At 50.1% G+C, this 17193-nt stretch overlaps 1 protein-coding gene across 1 annotated transcript; it reads left to right on the top strand.

The window, feature by feature from the left end:
* Positions 1 to 15789, top strand: CTSD (cathepsin D). The gene is made up of 9 exons (XM_053944990.1): positions 1 to 368; positions 814 to 970; positions 3182 to 3305; positions 4916 to 5034; positions 8574 to 8773; positions 9910 to 10032; positions 11182 to 11326; positions 12276 to 12374; positions 13021 to 15789. The coding sequence occupies exons 1-9, from the start codon at positions 307 to 309 to the stop codon at positions 13180 to 13182; spliced, it is 1191 nt and encodes a 396-aa protein (XP_053800965.1). The 5' UTR covers positions 1 to 306; the 3' UTR covers positions 13183 to 15789.
* Positions 15790 to 17193: the final 1404 nt, after the last annotated feature.

Raw genomic sequence — 17193 nt, 5'->3', positions numbered from 1 at the left:
TCTCGTGATTGATTTCATGGTGTTTATTCCCCTTTCCCGGGGGCTGAGTCACGGCCCGAGGCGCCGGGGGTCAGCCCGCTAGGGCCGTGAGGCGGCGCCCCCGGCCCCGCTCCCGCCCCGTCCCGCCCTCACGTGACGCCGCCGGTTGCAATTTTAGACCGTCAGCTGACTCCAGAAATCCGTGGAGAGGGGCTGCTCTGCCTACAAAAACAGGGACGGAAAGCGGGAGCGGTGTCTCGGCCTCTCAGCGTCGGGACCTCCAGCCTCTGACCCATCGTCACCGCCGCCAGAAGCGCCATTGCCGCTATGGGCCCCCGCGGCCTCCTCCTGCTGCTCGCCCTGGCCGGGTCCTGCGCCGCCCTCATCAGGTGAGGGGGTTCCTCAGGGGCTGCTGAGACGCCAGGGTTGGGAGGGACATGGGAAAAGCACCCCCGGTGCTGCTGCAGCGGTGGCCTCCGAGCTCCTCTCACAGCCCTCCATAGCGGGTGGCTCCCCCTCCATCAAAGCAAGGAGGGGAAGGTTCGTAATATCCCCCCCATCCTGCGCATGGAGGGGCCTCGCCCCAGCTTCCCCTACACCTGGTGACCTCTGGCAGCCCGCCGGCCTTTCCCCCTATCCTCTGGTTTTGGGAAAAACACTGAACGCAGCGCGGCGAGGGGGATCTAGCGTAGGGTGCTGGCAGGAGCCCAAACCTCACCCACCTCGTACTGGCGCGTTCCCTGTTTGCAGTGGAGCCCTGCTACCCCCCCTTCCCTAGGTATCCTTGCCCTGCACACCCTCTTTAACAGGTGTGTGTTTGCCGTCTTCACACAGGATCCCCCTGACCAAGTTCCCTTCCATGCGGCGGATCCTGAGAGAGGCGGGCAGTGAGATCCCAGATATGAATTCCATCACCGAGGCCATCAAGTACAAGCTGGGCTTTGCCGAGGAGGGTAAGCCCACTCCGGAGCTTTTGAAGAACTACATGGATGTGAGTAACAAGCCCCCTGCAGACGATTCCCTGCACTGCAGCGGACCCCAGCATAATGTCACTTGTAGGGGTATGCAGCCCAGGGGTGGTGAGACATGCCACCCTCCCACCAGCCAGGAAGGCAAAGGAGGAAGAGATGTTGATCCTGTAGGACAAACTCATGCACCTCTATGGCTTAGTGAGTGTGTACCAAAAGGTGCTTACCATCATTACTAAACTAAAAATACTAATACTAGTAATTATAACAACAACAAACAACCCACTGCCACCCAAGCAGGAGCTTTTCAGTTTGTGACCTATTTCCTTTCCCCTTTGTCACTAATTAACAATCATAAATAGGGGCCTGCTCACTTACAATCCTTCCCAGCATCTTCTGGCCATTTAGACTCTACTTCTGGCAAGACAGAGGCATAAAAATCATGCTCTACTCCTTGAGGATGCTAGCTTACTATGGTACTGGGGATGTAGGACCCTTCCTCTCACTATCCTTCATCTTTTGCACTGCCCTGGGAAAAGCCACTCTTTATCTCCTCTTTCTTGTCAGCAGTTTAGGGAGCAAAGAGACCTGGGTGGTGGCAGAAAGAGAAGCCAGATAAAGGGCATGAAGTTTGCCCTTGCTCTGCTGCCAGACACATGTGGGGTTTACTATTTCAGGGTTCCTTACCAGGCAGCGTAGGATATGAGCATTAGCTGGCAGAATAAAACTGGGCCCAGATATTTAGGCATTAATTCAGCACATGTTCCCCCTGCTGCCCTTCCCCAGCAGCTCTTGTCACCCAGCCAGCGTCGTCCTGTCCTGGGAAGGGCCACACCGGTGTTTCAGTTGGCAGTGTTGAAAGCCAGGGTGAGTGGTTGTGTCACAGTGCTGTCTCTTGCAGCCACAGCTCAGACCGCCACTCAGCGCAGCACTGTTTTCCCTTATCACAGAGGCATCAATCCAACCTGTGGTGGCAGATAAGGGACCACTGAGTCCTTCCCAGCCTGGCTGAAAAATACTTTTGCTGCCAAATGAATTCTTGGGACAAACCCCACTAGCCTGCCTCATATGTTTCCTGCCCTGGGACCCTTCATGGGTCTTTGTGTGTGACAAACAGAGCCCCTGTACTGGGGGTTAATTTTCAAGCCCCAGCAATAATTACAGAACCACTGGAAGCAATGCTGCCTCCCCATTATGCCTAATTGGAATGTTGCAATGGATTGTTAATTACTTAGTGAGCAAGCTTTGCAAACTAAGCTCACAGGAGGTGAACAGCTTTGATAATCCTGTTTTCTTCCTTTCCCCCCTCTTAATTAAGTACACGTAGGGTTTGGAAAGGCTACTGGTTGACTTCCCTTGCTAGCAGCCTTCTCTCCAGAACCCTGAACCAGCTGCTCACCAGGCAGGACACAGCTCCCTGCCTGTTTGGGAGGACTGGGGAAAAATGAGTCTGTGTAGCACCTTCTCCATTCATCCTCTCCTCTGTGGAGAGAGGGTTACTTTGCCAACAACTCAGCCATTCAGGTTTCTTCCAGTCCCAGCAGAAATATAGTCTCAGAGCAAAGGTGTATCCATCAGATTCCTGTGCTACAGGGACTTCTCCCAGTCTTTCACCCTGGAGGCCTAAATCCATCTCTGGTGGTGCTGCTCATGCTCTTTGATCCCACCACTCCTCCAGTCTTCCACCTCTCGAGGCTGAGCATTTGTTTATTCCCCCACATTCCTGGAGCTCACCAGCAAGCACCAAAACCTACAGCAGCTGTACCTCCATCTGCAGCGGCAGTGCTGCTGCTTGCTGCAAACCAGAGTTTCTCTGCAAACACACGAGCAAAGCAGCTTCCCAGCCAGTTTCAGCTTTTCAATAACGCAGGTGTTTTGCTTGGCTTCCTTCTATTGTTTTTTGTCATCCTTGTAGTGAACAGCATGCTAGCCTGCAGACCTTCCCCCTTCTGTTCTTCTCTGTCTCCCTGCCCCAAATGTCCTCCCCCGCACACACCCATCCCACTTGTCCTCGATTTATCCTTTTCACACCTGCTGTAACAAGTTGTGAATGCTGAAGGGGAACCTCCCTTCCAGAGGACAAAAGGATGGGAACCCATCAGTGCCAAAACCAAGAGGAGGGCAATGTTAGATAAGAAGCTGATCCTCTATTCATACCTAAGAGATTTTTTGTTCTTTAATCCCTGCTTTTAGCCAGCTGCCTCTGCTCATGGCTCCCTTTTTCTGCTTTGCAGGCCCAGTATTTCGGTGTGATCGGTATCGGAACACCCCCCCAGAATTTCACTGTGATCTTTGACACTGGCTCCTCCAACCTCTGGGTGCCATCCGTGCACTGTTCCATGTTGGACATCGCCTGCAGTAAGTGTCACGGTGCCAGAAGCTGCCAAACAGCTTCTCCTTCCCTGCAAAATGCAGAGCCTTGCATTGCAAGAGGAGAAACTGAGGCAGCAGTGTGAAAGGACTTGCCAGAGGCTGATGGGCTTTTTAGGGTGAGAGCTGGAAATACAATCCCAGCTTCCTGCATCCATCCTTCATTAGTCCTTTCCTGGGTTTTTTTCTTTTCCAAGTAAGCCCTATACATGGCCAAATTTTCTCCCAACAGCTTCAGCCCTACAGCAGGGGAGCAGCAACACTGGCTGTGATGTTTCTCCCCAAATTATAGACCAATGCTGCTGTTACCCCATTGCACAAGGCTGACTTTTTTTAAGTCAGCCTCTTGCCAGATCTGATACAAACTGTCCTAGTTTCTGGTTTATTGCTACACAGAGCATGTGTGTGCATGTTTATGGAGTTATAATTAACAAGAGCCAGGTAGGCACAACGGAATGAGAATGTCTAGGGACTACAAGTTGTTTTTTTTTTATTCTGTGGCATTCCTATGCAATAACCTTCCACAGCTGAAGATGTCAAACCTGGCTATGGCAAAATGCCAGTTAAAAGCTGCTGGTTGTGCTGCTTAAGCAAAGTGGAGAAACCTGTGGAGTCAACAAATGCAACCATGAAAGGCATTCCACAGTGCTCACTGGGAGTAGAGTGGAAATTTGGACTTCTTGTACATGGATCTTCTCTTTGCATATCTGAAACGAGATTTAGGACACTGACACGGTGGTGAGGTTCAGACCTGGTATGCCTAGGGGGTTTTTGATTTGTATCAGGGAGATGGTTTCTCAAGGCAGTGCCTCGTGAGGGCTCGTCTGGGACCAAAGGGCTCGTTTTATAAATATACAAGGAGCTTAAACTCCTGCCAGACTGGAATCCAAACTGGGACCCAGACAGCCTAGCTGGGAAACTCTTTCTGTAGCTCTGTCACTTTGTGTAGGGCTCAGCTGCTTCATCTCAGCTGCTGTCTGCACCACTCAGCAACCAGCTATGGAGCTGCACTGGCCAGCTCGTGACTTGGGAGGAGTCTGGGGAGGAGGAATCTGCCTGCCCATAAAACCAGGGATATCCTACAACTCCCAACCCAGCCAAGGGGAAAAGCAGCTTAGACTAGGGGAAAGCCCTTCTCCTCTGCAAATAAAGGATAAAGGAATATTTTGAAAAACAATGTATGAAAAATTTCCAGCTACTCCTAGTAAAAGAAACAGGTAAGTCCATGAGGTGAAGGCGTTCCTGCCCAGAGCAGACTATATTTAAAGCCACCCTGGTTCTCCATGGCGTGCAGAGGGATACATTTTGCTCTGCTGACTAACACACCACACCAACCACATAACCTCTAGGCTTTTAATACCCAGTAACCAAATCGGATTTAACAGCCTGAATTGGATCTGCCCACCTAATTCCCCAGACACTAGAAATGCTTTGGTGAGCAATCTGGGCATGGCAAACCCTGGGTTCGGGCCCACCTTCACATCATTGAGTGTCCATTTGTCTGGATAAACTGGATGATGTGGTTAGGTATTGGGAACCGTAGGTATAAAGGAGCACTAATGCTGTGTGTCCCTTTGTGTCCCCTTTCCCAACTGCAGTGGTGCACCACAAGTACGACTCTGCTAAATCCAGCACCTATGTGAAGAACGGCACCAAGTTTGCCATCCGCTATGGGACAGGGAGCCTTTCTGGGTTCCTCAGCCAAGATGTAGTCACGGTGAGTTACGACTGCCCCTGCCCTGTGCTGTCCCAGACTGCTTTCAATAGAGTGCTTGGAGCTGTTAGATTTCAATGGATCTCCTTTCTTGAGTGTCCTACTTGTATAGAACATCCTTCAGTGCTGTGTTTCCAAGTCCTTTGAAATGACATGGTAATGATGACTGTTAAGGTAGCAATAACCATGGCAGGCTGAGAAGGGAGAAGGTATTAATCTGCAGGTCAGCAGGCTGGGAGTGGGGACTGCTCACAGGGTGCCCTTACAAACATGGTCTCTGGCCATCCCTCCAGCCCTTTTCCTGGTGACCCCAAAAACCTACCAGCCCAAGCACATGCCAACACCACTGCACAGACTGCTGGTGGTGCCCAGCTTGTTCTTGGCCAATATCCACACATTAGTGGCTGCCCAAACACAGACTGGAAAAGGTCTCTTTACTGCCCCATCCTGGTCTCACATCAAGAACTGGTGCTCATTCTTACAAAGGCTGGGAGGAGGTTCCCCAGCAGTATTCAGTGTGCAGCTTGAGTTAGCTGGGTGGTGGTTGTTTCACAGTTTGCTTTTCAGCAAGCAAAGCCTGAGCTTTCTGTCCTGTGAAGGACAAGTGCCTTTCATGACTTCCTCCCAGGTACAGATGCTCAGAAGAGTTTGCCAGCTGCCAAACATCAGGGGTGCATGTGCTCTCAGATTACTTGCTCTCCTGGCAGGGATAAGAGCATATGTTTGCTTTGCGGGGGGGGAGAAACAAAGCAAAAGTTTTGAATAAGCACATAAATCTGGGGATTTGGAGGTTTCTGTTTAGGTTCAGATGAAAAGTATTGGCTTGCCAATTTCATCAGAATAAAAAAGTACCCAGGAGAAGTTTAAAGTGTGTGACTCTTGCAGGATGTGCTCTTTAGCCCATCCTTACAGCATGAAGATTTCAGGCTAGCCTGGAAGCATCAGCTGTTGCCTCTATGCTGCATCCAGAGATGCAGTAAGGCAAACAGCAAACTTCATTGTCCTTAGAAAGTGTGGGCTTAATGCAAGGGCTGAAATGAGTCAGAAAGAAGATTGCCATTTTTTCCCTTTTTTTGGTTTGTAATTGTCACCCTAGTGCCTGTTCGCTGATTAGCTTTCCACTTTTCAGCAGCTCAGAGGAAGGATTTTGTGCCTCAGTTTGTTTGCAAAGTGGGGATGGCTCTTGTCAGACAGCACAGCTTGTAGCATTTGAATTCTGTCTGCACAGAAGCAAGAGAAACCTCTTGAATGGAGCTGAGCAATGTCCCACTTGTAGTAGGCAGGAGCAGAGGTGACTCTGAGGGTCAGGGACCTTCAGCTTGGACACAAGGATGCATCCTCTGATGCACAACATGTTGTAGGCAAGCTCCCAGTCAGGTATAGTCTTGAAAGAAAGACATTGAAATAACCTTCAGGGTGACCCTCTTGGCTCCAGCCATTCTGGTGGGTGGAAGCAGCCACAGCAACCTCGGGTAGCACTGACATCTGACGAAAAGATGCTTGTTGGCAGGTAGTCTAGAGTCCCTCAGCCCTAATGTCTTTTTTTGAGAGGGTGATGCGCTCATGTCAAACATCCTCTCTTGTTCTGTGGAGAAGCAATGCCCTTTAGTGCTGCACTCTGCAGTGCTGCTTGCTCTCCAAAGAGCAGCAGGTTCAGCCAGCCCTCTGCTGCTCAGACATCTCATCTCTTTATCACAGCCCAACCTCGGTATGTCCTTCAAGGACAGCAGAGGAAAGATAGCTGACCATGGGGCACAGTGTTTCTCCCATGACTGCAGTGCAGATACAGTGCACAGGAGATTACTTTCCTTGCCTCTCCCTTGTGCCTCTATATCCCAAGCCCTTCTGCCAAGCTGTGCCTTAGAGGCCCTCACCTCTTGGTCTGCCTTTACCATCCAGTGCTTAACTGCTGGCTGAGGCCACTAACCAGGAGGCCAGGTGAGCTGTTGAATGCTGACGCCCATCTGCAAAGTGCTGGAGGGTGGCCACCGCATGGCCATCGACTGGTCATGATTTTTGGTTGCTCAGTGTCGGGGCAAGAGCCAGCCAAGAGACAGAGACAAAGGATCTGTGACCTGGCAGGAGCACTCTGCTAAAGATGGTCTTGGGTTTCAGCCCTGCTGAGGACCAAGTGCAGGCAGGATCTGTTGAGAATCCATGACTGGGCAGAAATCTGCCTCACCCTTGGGATGTGCAAGCAGAGCAATATTCAAACAAACCTGACACTCAGTGTTATCAGTCCATTGCATTTTACTTTTTTTCAAGTAGAAGCTTCATTGAACTTTCCGAGCCGCTGAGGATCAGTGGTGCCAAGGGGTGATTTTTGTAAACCTGGAGTGTACAACTGGGGCAGGCACAGGCAAGCGGATGCGTTGCCACACACGCTGCCCCCCACATCCTGCCCTGTGGCTTTTAGCTTTCGCAAGGCTCAATCACCCTTTCCTAGTGCAGTCCTCCAATACCATTAAAGGCAGCACTACTGTCCGGGCCTTGCACTGTCTAACCCTAGGGGGATATTAGTAATTTACAGGGATCGTTATCTGCCATCAGGTAGGAGAGGCCAGCTTGTCAGTCCAGCCTGGCTCACTACAGGGCTGCTAGCTGCAGGCTGAGAGGCTGAAATTGTCCTAGTGTGGATACTAAAATTGCCTGTGGTGAGCCAGAAGCTCACAAGCCTCCTGAACTGCTAGAGCCAGAAGCCAGCAGATGCATCCTGCTCCCCATCAGCAGAGCTATCCTCCTTTCTCTGATCATCTTTCTGGGGATCTGCCCTTGAAAGGCGTTTCAGCTTTCCAGTGGGGAATGTCAGTCCTTCTCATGGCTGGCAAGGGAGGTGACCTTTGAATTCTCAGTACTCTGCTTGCTATTTTCGTGCTTCAGGCTCAACCTCACTTTCTTGGCTGGGTCTTCTCTGTTTTCATGGGAGGTCTCTGCAGGCTGGTGGCTCTTCCAAGAGATTCAGCAATATCCCGGCTTTTCCTTACGTAGGGGACATCACAGAGATTGTGGGCAGAGGTGGGAGGGATTTGTGCTCCCAACTGAGGATGGGTGAAGCACCCAAGGAGGTAGGATACACAGATGACTTAGAAGATGTCCAGAGTGGGAAAAAGGATAAAAGGAACAGCACAAGAGCTTTTCAGACTGGGAGGAAATTATGAAGTAGGTGACAGAGGAGGAGATGCAGGAGGGAAAAATGGATATGAGTCCTCTGTGCAAAGAGGAGGGGCTGCAGAACAGCAAGGCCAGTGCTGGGACGCTGCAAAAGGCTAAAGAGATTCTCCTGCCCTTAGAAGTGTGCTGAGCTTTGCAGGGACTCAGGAGGTTCCACTGAGCCAGAGTTGCCAGTCCCTGATAAGAGTGGCACCAGGGTATCTGGTTTCTGCAGCTGCCTACAAATGCAGTGGTGGAAGCAGGCAGGAGTGTGGCAGCACACTGAGGGACATGCTATAGCCTGTGTTCAGTGAGGTTCTGTTACCACACAGGTCCCCTGAGTCCGTTTTCTTTACAGTCTGCTTTTCCCTTCCCTCCCTATCTCCCCACAGCTTGGTGACTTGAAAATCGTGGATCAGATCTTTGGGGAAGCCACGAAGCAGCCAGGCATAACATTCATCGCTGCCAAGTTTGATGGCATCCTGGGCCTGGCATTCCCAAGGATCTCTGTGGAAGGCGCCGAGCCTTTCTTCGATAATGTCATGAAACAGAAGCTGGTTGACAAAAATATGTTCTCTTTCTACCTAAACAGGTAGTGTTTGGTTTGGTGGCACACTTCTGGTTGCAAGGGCAAGCCCAGTGGGCTTTTCTCTGTTTTCCAGTAGCACCTCTTGTCATCTGCTGTTTTACACTCTGGACGGCACTTCCCAGTTGGGGAAGTCACAGCAAGTTCTGCTTGCAGGAGCAGTCAGGCCAAAATCTCTTATGTTTGCTGCTCTGAAGTAGGGAGATGGGAAGTAGAAATGCATTTCTTTTTCTGATAAGAAGCTGGGTGGATCTGTGACCAGATTTCTTAACTGATGAATAGACAGAGGATGTTTCCAGAGGAAAGAGAAATAAAAATAAACAGGGCTGTGATCATGAGATTGATATTAGTGCAGTCCCTTTTAGAGAGGTAAACAGCCCTAGTCTGCTGCCAAAATCCATAAGCCATGTGGTCACCACCATGTCACCTCCCTAGCAAAGGTGCCCCCCATCAGTCATCACTAATGAGGGGGCCAGTGCTCTCTCACCACCCTGGGAAATCCTCCTCTGCAGCTGCCAGCACCTTCCCACCCACTCCTGCTCCCCGCAGGACACCACATAGCTTTTCTGGCACCACAGCAGCGAGTCTGAACTACTTCAGCCCAAAAAGTAGCACACCAAGACCAGGTAGGGCAGAGAGGGCTGCTGCTTGCCATTCAAGCACCAGCCCTCCCCCATTACCATATTTTCTTCCCATCTGCTCAGGTAACCTTGAGGATTCATTCCAAAGCTGCTGGTTGTCAGAGCTGAGTACAGCTAACTTAACCCTACATCAGCTGTGTCCAGCCCTGCACAGGCACTTTTTACAAGCTGATTTAGGAAGTCCCTGTGTCAGTGCTTAGTTCCTCTTTGCCATCCCCCTTCCCTGCCATGAGTTTCTTCAGGTTTCTATGAGAAAGTACCAGGTGAAAAGCTGCAGGATGCTTTGGCTGGGCCAAAATATTCCCATTTCCCCATCCCAGCCTATCTCATGGTATCTGTCCTTATACTGACATAACATAGTGTGACATAAGTTATCTGTCTCCAGTACTGTTAATGCTGTGCTTCACCTCCAAGCAACGCAGCAGGTATTTTAGGAGGCACTTGTAGCAGGTTGTTCTCACCCAGCCCTTGATGTTCACAGGTTTGGGTATTGTTTTTCAGAGATCCATCTGGTGTCCCTGGCGGTGAGATGGTCCTGGGAGGGACCGACCCCAAGTATTACAAGGGCGAGTTCAGCTGGTTTAATGTGACACGCAAGGCCTACTGGCAGATCCACATGGACTCGTAAGTTCCCCATCTACCTGACTACATGCATGGGGTCACATGTGCTGACAGCACATGCTTGAGGCTTCAGTGAGATCTTCCTTGAAAAGGAATCATCCCTGCAACATATCCTCACTAAAAAAAGCAGATTAAATCCCACCCTAGGGCTGGGTTGTTTGTCACTCGAAGGAGACAAAAGGCAGAAGCCATAAGGAAATGTTCTGCAAAATCCTTTCCTGTTGTTTGTGGCTCGACCCTTGGCCTTTAAAAGGATGCCTGCTGCATCCTTGTGAAGTGGAGAAAAAGGCCAGTGTGTCTTACTTGCAGGCAGGGCGAGCTCCATTAAACCCTAGTTTTGCTCAGCTCTCAGCAAGGCCTGAGCTGCATGGCTGTCCTGCACACGGCTCCGGAGGAGCAGGATGAGGCCTCAGGAAGCCAGCCCTTGACTGAAGGGCACAGCACAGCAATCAGCGCACATTGTTGGAGGCAGAGGGGAGGAGAGCAGGCTGAGCTGACGGCCGCCTGCCCGTCTATTCTGAGCTCTCCCACGTGATGGGAACTTAAAAGTGGCCTGTGATCAGAGTGTGTCCTTTTCCTGGGAATTGCATCCCTCCCCAGTGCGGCGTTTCAGTTCTCATTTTCCCCCAGAGCTGCAGCGTTGGCAAAGTATAGCAGACCCTTGGCTAGAAGGCTTTGTCTTTTTGCACTGCTGTGAAATGCAATGCGGGCGAGGAAGCCAAGCAGCTCCTGGCTTGCCTTTTCTCTGCACAGGAACCCTTTCCTTGCCCATGGCTGTCACACCACCCCTTTAACCCTTTTTTTTCTGCAGTAGCACAAGCCATAAAAGTCCATAATTCATTGTCCTTAGCTCTCTCCCATGTCCATTACCTGCAGCACTAGCTCTGGAGTGCAGGTAGCAAGCAGGGTACACAGGCAGCTTCCAGGCTCTCTGCAGAAATGTAGTTACACTTCAAGGCACCTGCTCAGTCACGAGCAGACCACAGGGAGCCAGGGGGTCTGTGCATTGAGTTGGTGCTGCATCAGTGTTTCTGAACATCTGTGCTTCCTGGGTGTCTGTTACAGCCCTCCTTTGCCTGCCTGCGTACTGCTTCCTGCAGCCTTCTCTGGGAGGCCTTAAGGGTTGTCTAATGTCTGGGTATCTCTCCCCAGGGTGGATGTTGCCAACGGGCCACGTGTGTGTGAGGGGGGCTGTGAGGCCATTGTGGACACGGGAACCTCACTCATCACTGGCCCCACCAAAGAAGTGAAGAAGATACAGGAGGCCATTGGTGCAAAACCACTCATAAAAGGCGAGGTGAGGCCGGGCTGGAAATGTGAGGGTCTATGGCCATCACAGCACCTATGCTTACACCGTACTTTGTACCTAGATGCTTGTTGAGACCCTAGTCTTCTGCTCCCTCTCATCTTTGTTCCCAGCCTGCGCTCCTGGAAAAGCCACTGGCACATCAGGGACCCCTTCATCTTTTCACCCTGAGCAGCATTCACTACCCTACTCATGCTCACAGTAGAAAACCCAGGTCCCATGAACTTTGGGAAGCTTTGAGTCACCTCTGCCACCCATCTCTGGAAGGTGGAAGAGAAGGGATCTGAGTTGCAGCTGAGACGAAGGATTCACATTAATATGAGTCCAGAGACACTAATAAAAGTATATTTCATGCAAATGGCAACCCTTTGCATGAAAGTTTTCAACCATCAAAGCTAATCTCACAAGACACTCTTCCCTCCTTAAAATTGTGGAAGAATATGGATTATAATTTTTTTCTACTCTGTAGAAAAAAAAATTGCCTGCTCTGAAAGCCCTCCCAAATCAGAGCCATGAGCATTTGTTGGGCTTTTCTGCAGTGTCAGAAACCCCAAGCTGCAGCAACAGTTGGCCTGGACCTGCCATCATCCCCAAGACTTGCCACTGTTAATGAAACTGGCTTTGTCTATTTACCTAGCCACAGCTGCCTCTCCTCTGGTAAAAACCCCCAACCATGCCACATCAGCTGTGGCACTCTGGGACCCAGCAGAGCCCAAAGCTGAATCCAACATCCTTTGACTCCATGCCTATCCATAAAGCCCTCTTGCCCCTCAGCTTGGAGCCCTAGGCAGGGAGCAGCCTACTTACCCCAGCTCGAGCTTCTGCCCTCTGTGCTGAGCTGGTTTTAGGGAAAACCACAGCAAAGATGTAACTGTGTTCAAGGAAGACTGTGGGAGAGTGTGGGAGGTCCAATCCAAAGCCTTTACTGTTGCAATTTCAGTACATGATCCCTTGTGAAAAAGTGCCAACACTGCCTATCGTCGCAATGAAAATAGGAGGGAAGTCCTTCAACCTCACAGGAGACCAGTATGTCCTCAAGGTACGTCCAGGCAGATTTTTCCTGCCTTATGCTTCTTCCCCAAGGCCTGGTTTTTGCTTCCAAAACACAAGAGCAGCCAAAGCAATGCTGGAGCTGGTGCTCAGGAAAAAATCTGAAAGGTTGGGGTGTCAGGGTGGTGGTACTGCCAATGGATCCAGGTAACCTCATCAATGTCTCACAGGAATAAGACCCCCTGCATAATGCTCATGAGGGATAGCAGGATGGTTAAGGAAGGGGAGGCAAGCTGTTGCATCACTTTCAACAAACATTTCAACTCTTTTCTGCTGCATCCTGGTGCCATGAGGCCAGCCTTACTATAACAGAGGCCACCAGCCTGTCATTTAAGCCATCAGAATCAACTCACAGGGACCATGTGCAGACCTTCACCAATGGCCCTAATTCAGAGCTGCATGGGCTGGGAGGTTTATGGCCATGTGCAGATTTGCTTGATGCTTTAGTGCTTAAGGGAAGGGGAGTTGGGTTTGCAGTCGCAGAAGCGGTGGGTTGGGAGTCACTTTTGCAATCTTTGGATTTCAGTCTGGGAGAGGACGAAGCAAAGGCAGCCTTGCAGGTGTTCTTGCCAAGCCTGCAAGATTGAGGAAAGGGAATGGCCTGCTTAAATTGAAGCTTTCACTCTTCTTTCTAGATGAGTGCACAAGGAGAGACTATCTGCATGAGTGGCTTTTCAGGCCTGGACATCCCACCCCCCGGGGGCCCACTCTGGATCCTGGGAGATGTCTTTATTGGACCTTACTACTCCGCCTTTGACCGTGATAACAACCGTGTTGGCTTTGCCCCAAGTGCCTAAACACCTGACCCCCACTGCTTCTGCCACGCACACACTTGAACACACACACATGTGAGCTGTAGAGAAAGGTTGCCAGTATTAGAAATCCAGTGAGTGGAAAGGAGGAAAAAAAAAAAAGGAAAAAGAAATGGAACTAGATTTAAAATTACATGGAAAATAGTCATTAGTGCCCTGCTAGCTACTTTTTCCACTGAGTAAGTGGTGCTGGGAGGTCTCTAGCTGACAACTCCAGCTGGAGTAGTCCCTTGCTTTACTGCTAGGTCTTCCGGTAGTTCTTTTTGAGAATGATGTTCAGAGGTGAACAAGGCCCTCTCACATCTCCCAGCACTGGTGTCCTTCGTGGGGGGAGGGAGGAGCAGCTGGCTGAAGCCAGCCCCTGGCATATCTGTTTGTGCAGAGAGGCTGTGCTACTGCTCTTGGGTTTGATCTTCTGTGCTGGGGGAGAGGGACAAGGGAAGGCTGTCCTGCACGTTAGTTCTTACTGCTTTTTCAGTCATGAAGTGGGGGAGTGGATGGCCTGGGAGAATCTGTCTTTATGACCCCTCCTTGGCAGGTTGAGGCAGTAACCAGTAGGTCATTTCTCAAGGAGTTTGCGCTGGTTTGGTCCTAGGAGAGCATGTCGTGGGCTGCAGTGAAGGGGAAGCATGGTAATGTGCCTCAAGCATGAGTTTCAGAGCCTAAGGGCTGTGGTGGTGTTTTGTTTAGTGATGGCATTAGTAAGAGAGCTGGGAGGCATGGTATCCACATCCCTGACATAATGGGACATGGGTTTGTAGGGGGGCTCTAGACAGTGGGACTTTTCAGTCAGTTCAAATACTCAGGGGGTCAAGGTAGGTTACAATAGAGATTACTTGAATTCAGGACAATACTTGTCCAGCCTTCTGCTGAGCAAAGTCACGTGGCACAAGTTCTCTTGAGTTTAGTGACCTTCTCCCAGGTTCCCCAAACAGCAAATCTTCCCAGCTTCAACCACAGCCAGTGAGTTGAGAATAATGTTTCCTGAAGCAACTAAGTGATCTACAAGCTGAAATCATACTGGTAAAATCTGTGTTAGTCAGCCACATAAGAGCTTTTGGAAACAGGATTCACAGCATTTTGAACTGCCCAAAACTCAAGAGACAGTTGGCAGAGCCAGCAAACCTCCTGGGCAGGAGGATAGCATGGCAGCTGCTGGACTTACATTCACTTTCCTTGCTGCCCTGTCCCAAAATCCAGCTGCCTTTAACACCCTCTGTACCTGCTTTCCACTTCACTAACACTGGTGAGGTCTGTTCGTGTCCAGCTGTGTTGCAGAGAGAGTGAGGCACAATCCTGCTTTGGATTTAGCTGTGCACACAGATCCTCCCAGAGAGCCGGGATCTGCGCATGTGATGCCACTTGCTGGACTGGCACTGGTAGGCAAACACTGGTGGAGCTGGGAGGATGATAAAATTAAGTTTTAAGCAGTACTGGAAAGCAGAAGAGAGCCTGCCAAGAATCCCAGTCCCTGTGCTGAGAGTAAAAGACTCTCTTCATTTTCCCAGTGTGCTGGATCAGGTCCTGAAGTTAAGGGAGTGGCAGCAAATAAGGAGCAAATCTTGCAGTGGCAAAAAGATAAGATCAGTGGTGGCCATGACCTCAAACCAGACTAAACAGATGGCAAAATCCTGGCTACCCAAATATATATGATAATCCTGCCAGCAGTAGCAGTGGGGCCAAGAAATTTTTTGAGAAAGGTCTTTGGGCAGTGAGAGAATAGACAGTTTTGCCCAGTGGAATAAGTTTGGCATTATAACCATGCTTCACCTTGGAGGGGTCTGGCATGGACAGTGGGGACAGGTGTAGGCACATGTGGGACACATGCATTGTCCCCTACAACCCCAGATGTGACAAATGCTGTTCCCCAAAGCTTGCTTCTGCCTCCTCATAATCTTCACCTGGAGCTCTGCGTCTGGACACCAAAGGACATCTCTTTTAGACTGGCCAGAGAACAGTAGCATGTTACAGAAAAAAAAAAAATCTTCAGTAGCTGCTCCAAAATTAGCAAATATTCAGCACCTCTCCAGGGATCTTCAGTTTCACACCAGTTAAGTGCCCCAAGCTCCTCCAAGTTCTGCTACATCGTTTCCCAGCCGCAGGATTTCTTCAGCATGGGAAGACAGAGTTGGCCTCTTGGGTACCTGCTGAATAGACCTGATGTGAGGTGGAAGCTTGACATGGACCTGGCAGTGGCTTTTCAACATCTTCAGCATGAGATTGAAGTGGGATGTGCAGCACAGCCCCCGATGGAGCCCTTGGGCCATGGCTATGCTGGGTGTGCGCTGCCTCCCACTGCCTGCGTGGTCCCAGCACAGTGACTCCAGATGGGCCGGTGTCTGTCAGTAGGCAGGAGGCAGCTCCCTGGGAAGGCATGGCCCAGAGTGATGCCCTGAGTGACACACTGTAGGATAGGCTGGAGGACCAGTTCACCACAGTCTTCCCTGAATGGGTCTCCTCCCCTTGTTCTGTTATTTGCATTTTTAAACCCATCTCTAATCATGTAACTGTTTTTTTTTAATTATTTTGCTGTCAGAATTAACTGTCTCTTCATAGAAAATTGAAAAGAAAATACAGTTTTTTCCCCTTTAACTCTGAGAGTGGTCTTTCCTTTTGCAGTTTGAGATGCAAAACTTTGTGGGTGTGCAGAGACTGTGTCTCCCTGACCTATTATCCCTGGACATCTGGTCGCCCTCTTGTGTGGACTCCTGTGTGTTTCAGAAGGGCTCCTCCCTTTCTCTCTGACAAGGAAATATGCTAGGACCCTGTTGGATTTGTCTTTTTCAATGGATTAAAACACAACTCAGCCTCTGCAAGGTGACATGACAATGCCAGCTCCCTGACCCAGCACCACTGGGGCAGCGGGCACTCCCAGCGTCCCTGCTAGTCTACAGCCTTCTCCTGAGGCCACACCTCCCCAGCTGAGTATTGCCAAGGGTATTCCATTAACAGGGAACTTAAGTTGTCCCCTGATCGTCTGGACCAGTTAGAACAAGTTCCTACTTAGGATTTGGAATGGTCCTGTAGCAGCCAAAGTGGAACTTCAGTTTCTAAGTTTGGCCTAAACTCAACTAAGGTGTGAAGTCTGGGGAAGTCCTGTAGCGCAGTGATGAACACAGTGCAGTGTCATTGTTTTCAACAATGTAGGAAAAATCCATCCCTCTTGCCTAGCTGTGTCATTTTATTCCTAGCACTGCTGTATAGGAGCTGGAGACTCTGAAGCAGAATGAAGGCCCCATGTGCCAAGTGGAAGATAAGAGCTAATCCCTACTTTGAAAAAAGCATCATCTACATAAGCAAGATGGATGCAGCCAAGTCCCATCCCATCTTCTGAATGCCGATCTAAGCACACAGCTTAGCCGATTTCCCTATTGGCATGTCCTGAGCCTTTGTTCCCCCAGGATGCCTAAATTCCCCAGTCAGCTGTTCTCCTATCTTAAAGAGATGGATTTAACACAAAAGGGCTGGCTGGATCCTAAAAACCAATCATGTAGCCCACTGTTCCTCAGTCCAAGGGGAGAACAAGTCATCTGCTGCCAAATATTTATTGACAGGAATATGAGGGCCCTGTTTCTGCTGGGGGGATTCTGCATAAGTCTTCAATCATGCCTTGTGTACTGAACATTACATCCCAGTGGGAACAACCACAGCCTTGATCTTTGCCAAAAGCAGGAGACACCAAGAGCCAGAATTGCCCACCCATGCTTTTCCAGCAGGTAGCAAAGCACACACTCTGTCCCATGAGCAGCCTGAATGCAGCCCCACACTATCTTGCCCAGAAAGTCCTCAGGTTTACTTAACACCCCCCTGTTTACTGCCCCATCTCTACAGAACTCCATGTATATGACAATTTGGTATTTCACTCTTCATTAAATGTCTCCATTGGTGAAAAAAAACCAACAAATTTTTCATTACATGTCCCCTTAAGTAGTGGGGTGCCTGGCACTTACCCCCAGGGCTGTCTTCATGGACCAGATCCTTCTCCAGTTCTGCTTA

This window comes from Vidua chalybeata, chromosome 6 (genome assembly GCF_026979565.1).
Source record: "Vidua chalybeata isolate OUT-0048 chromosome 6, bVidCha1 merged haplotype, whole genome shotgun sequence".
Lineage (NCBI taxonomy): Eukaryota > Metazoa > Chordata > Aves > Passeriformes > Viduidae > Vidua > Vidua chalybeata.
Note: the sequence above shows the minus strand (reverse complement) of the source record. Positions and strands in the feature narration are given on the sequence as shown.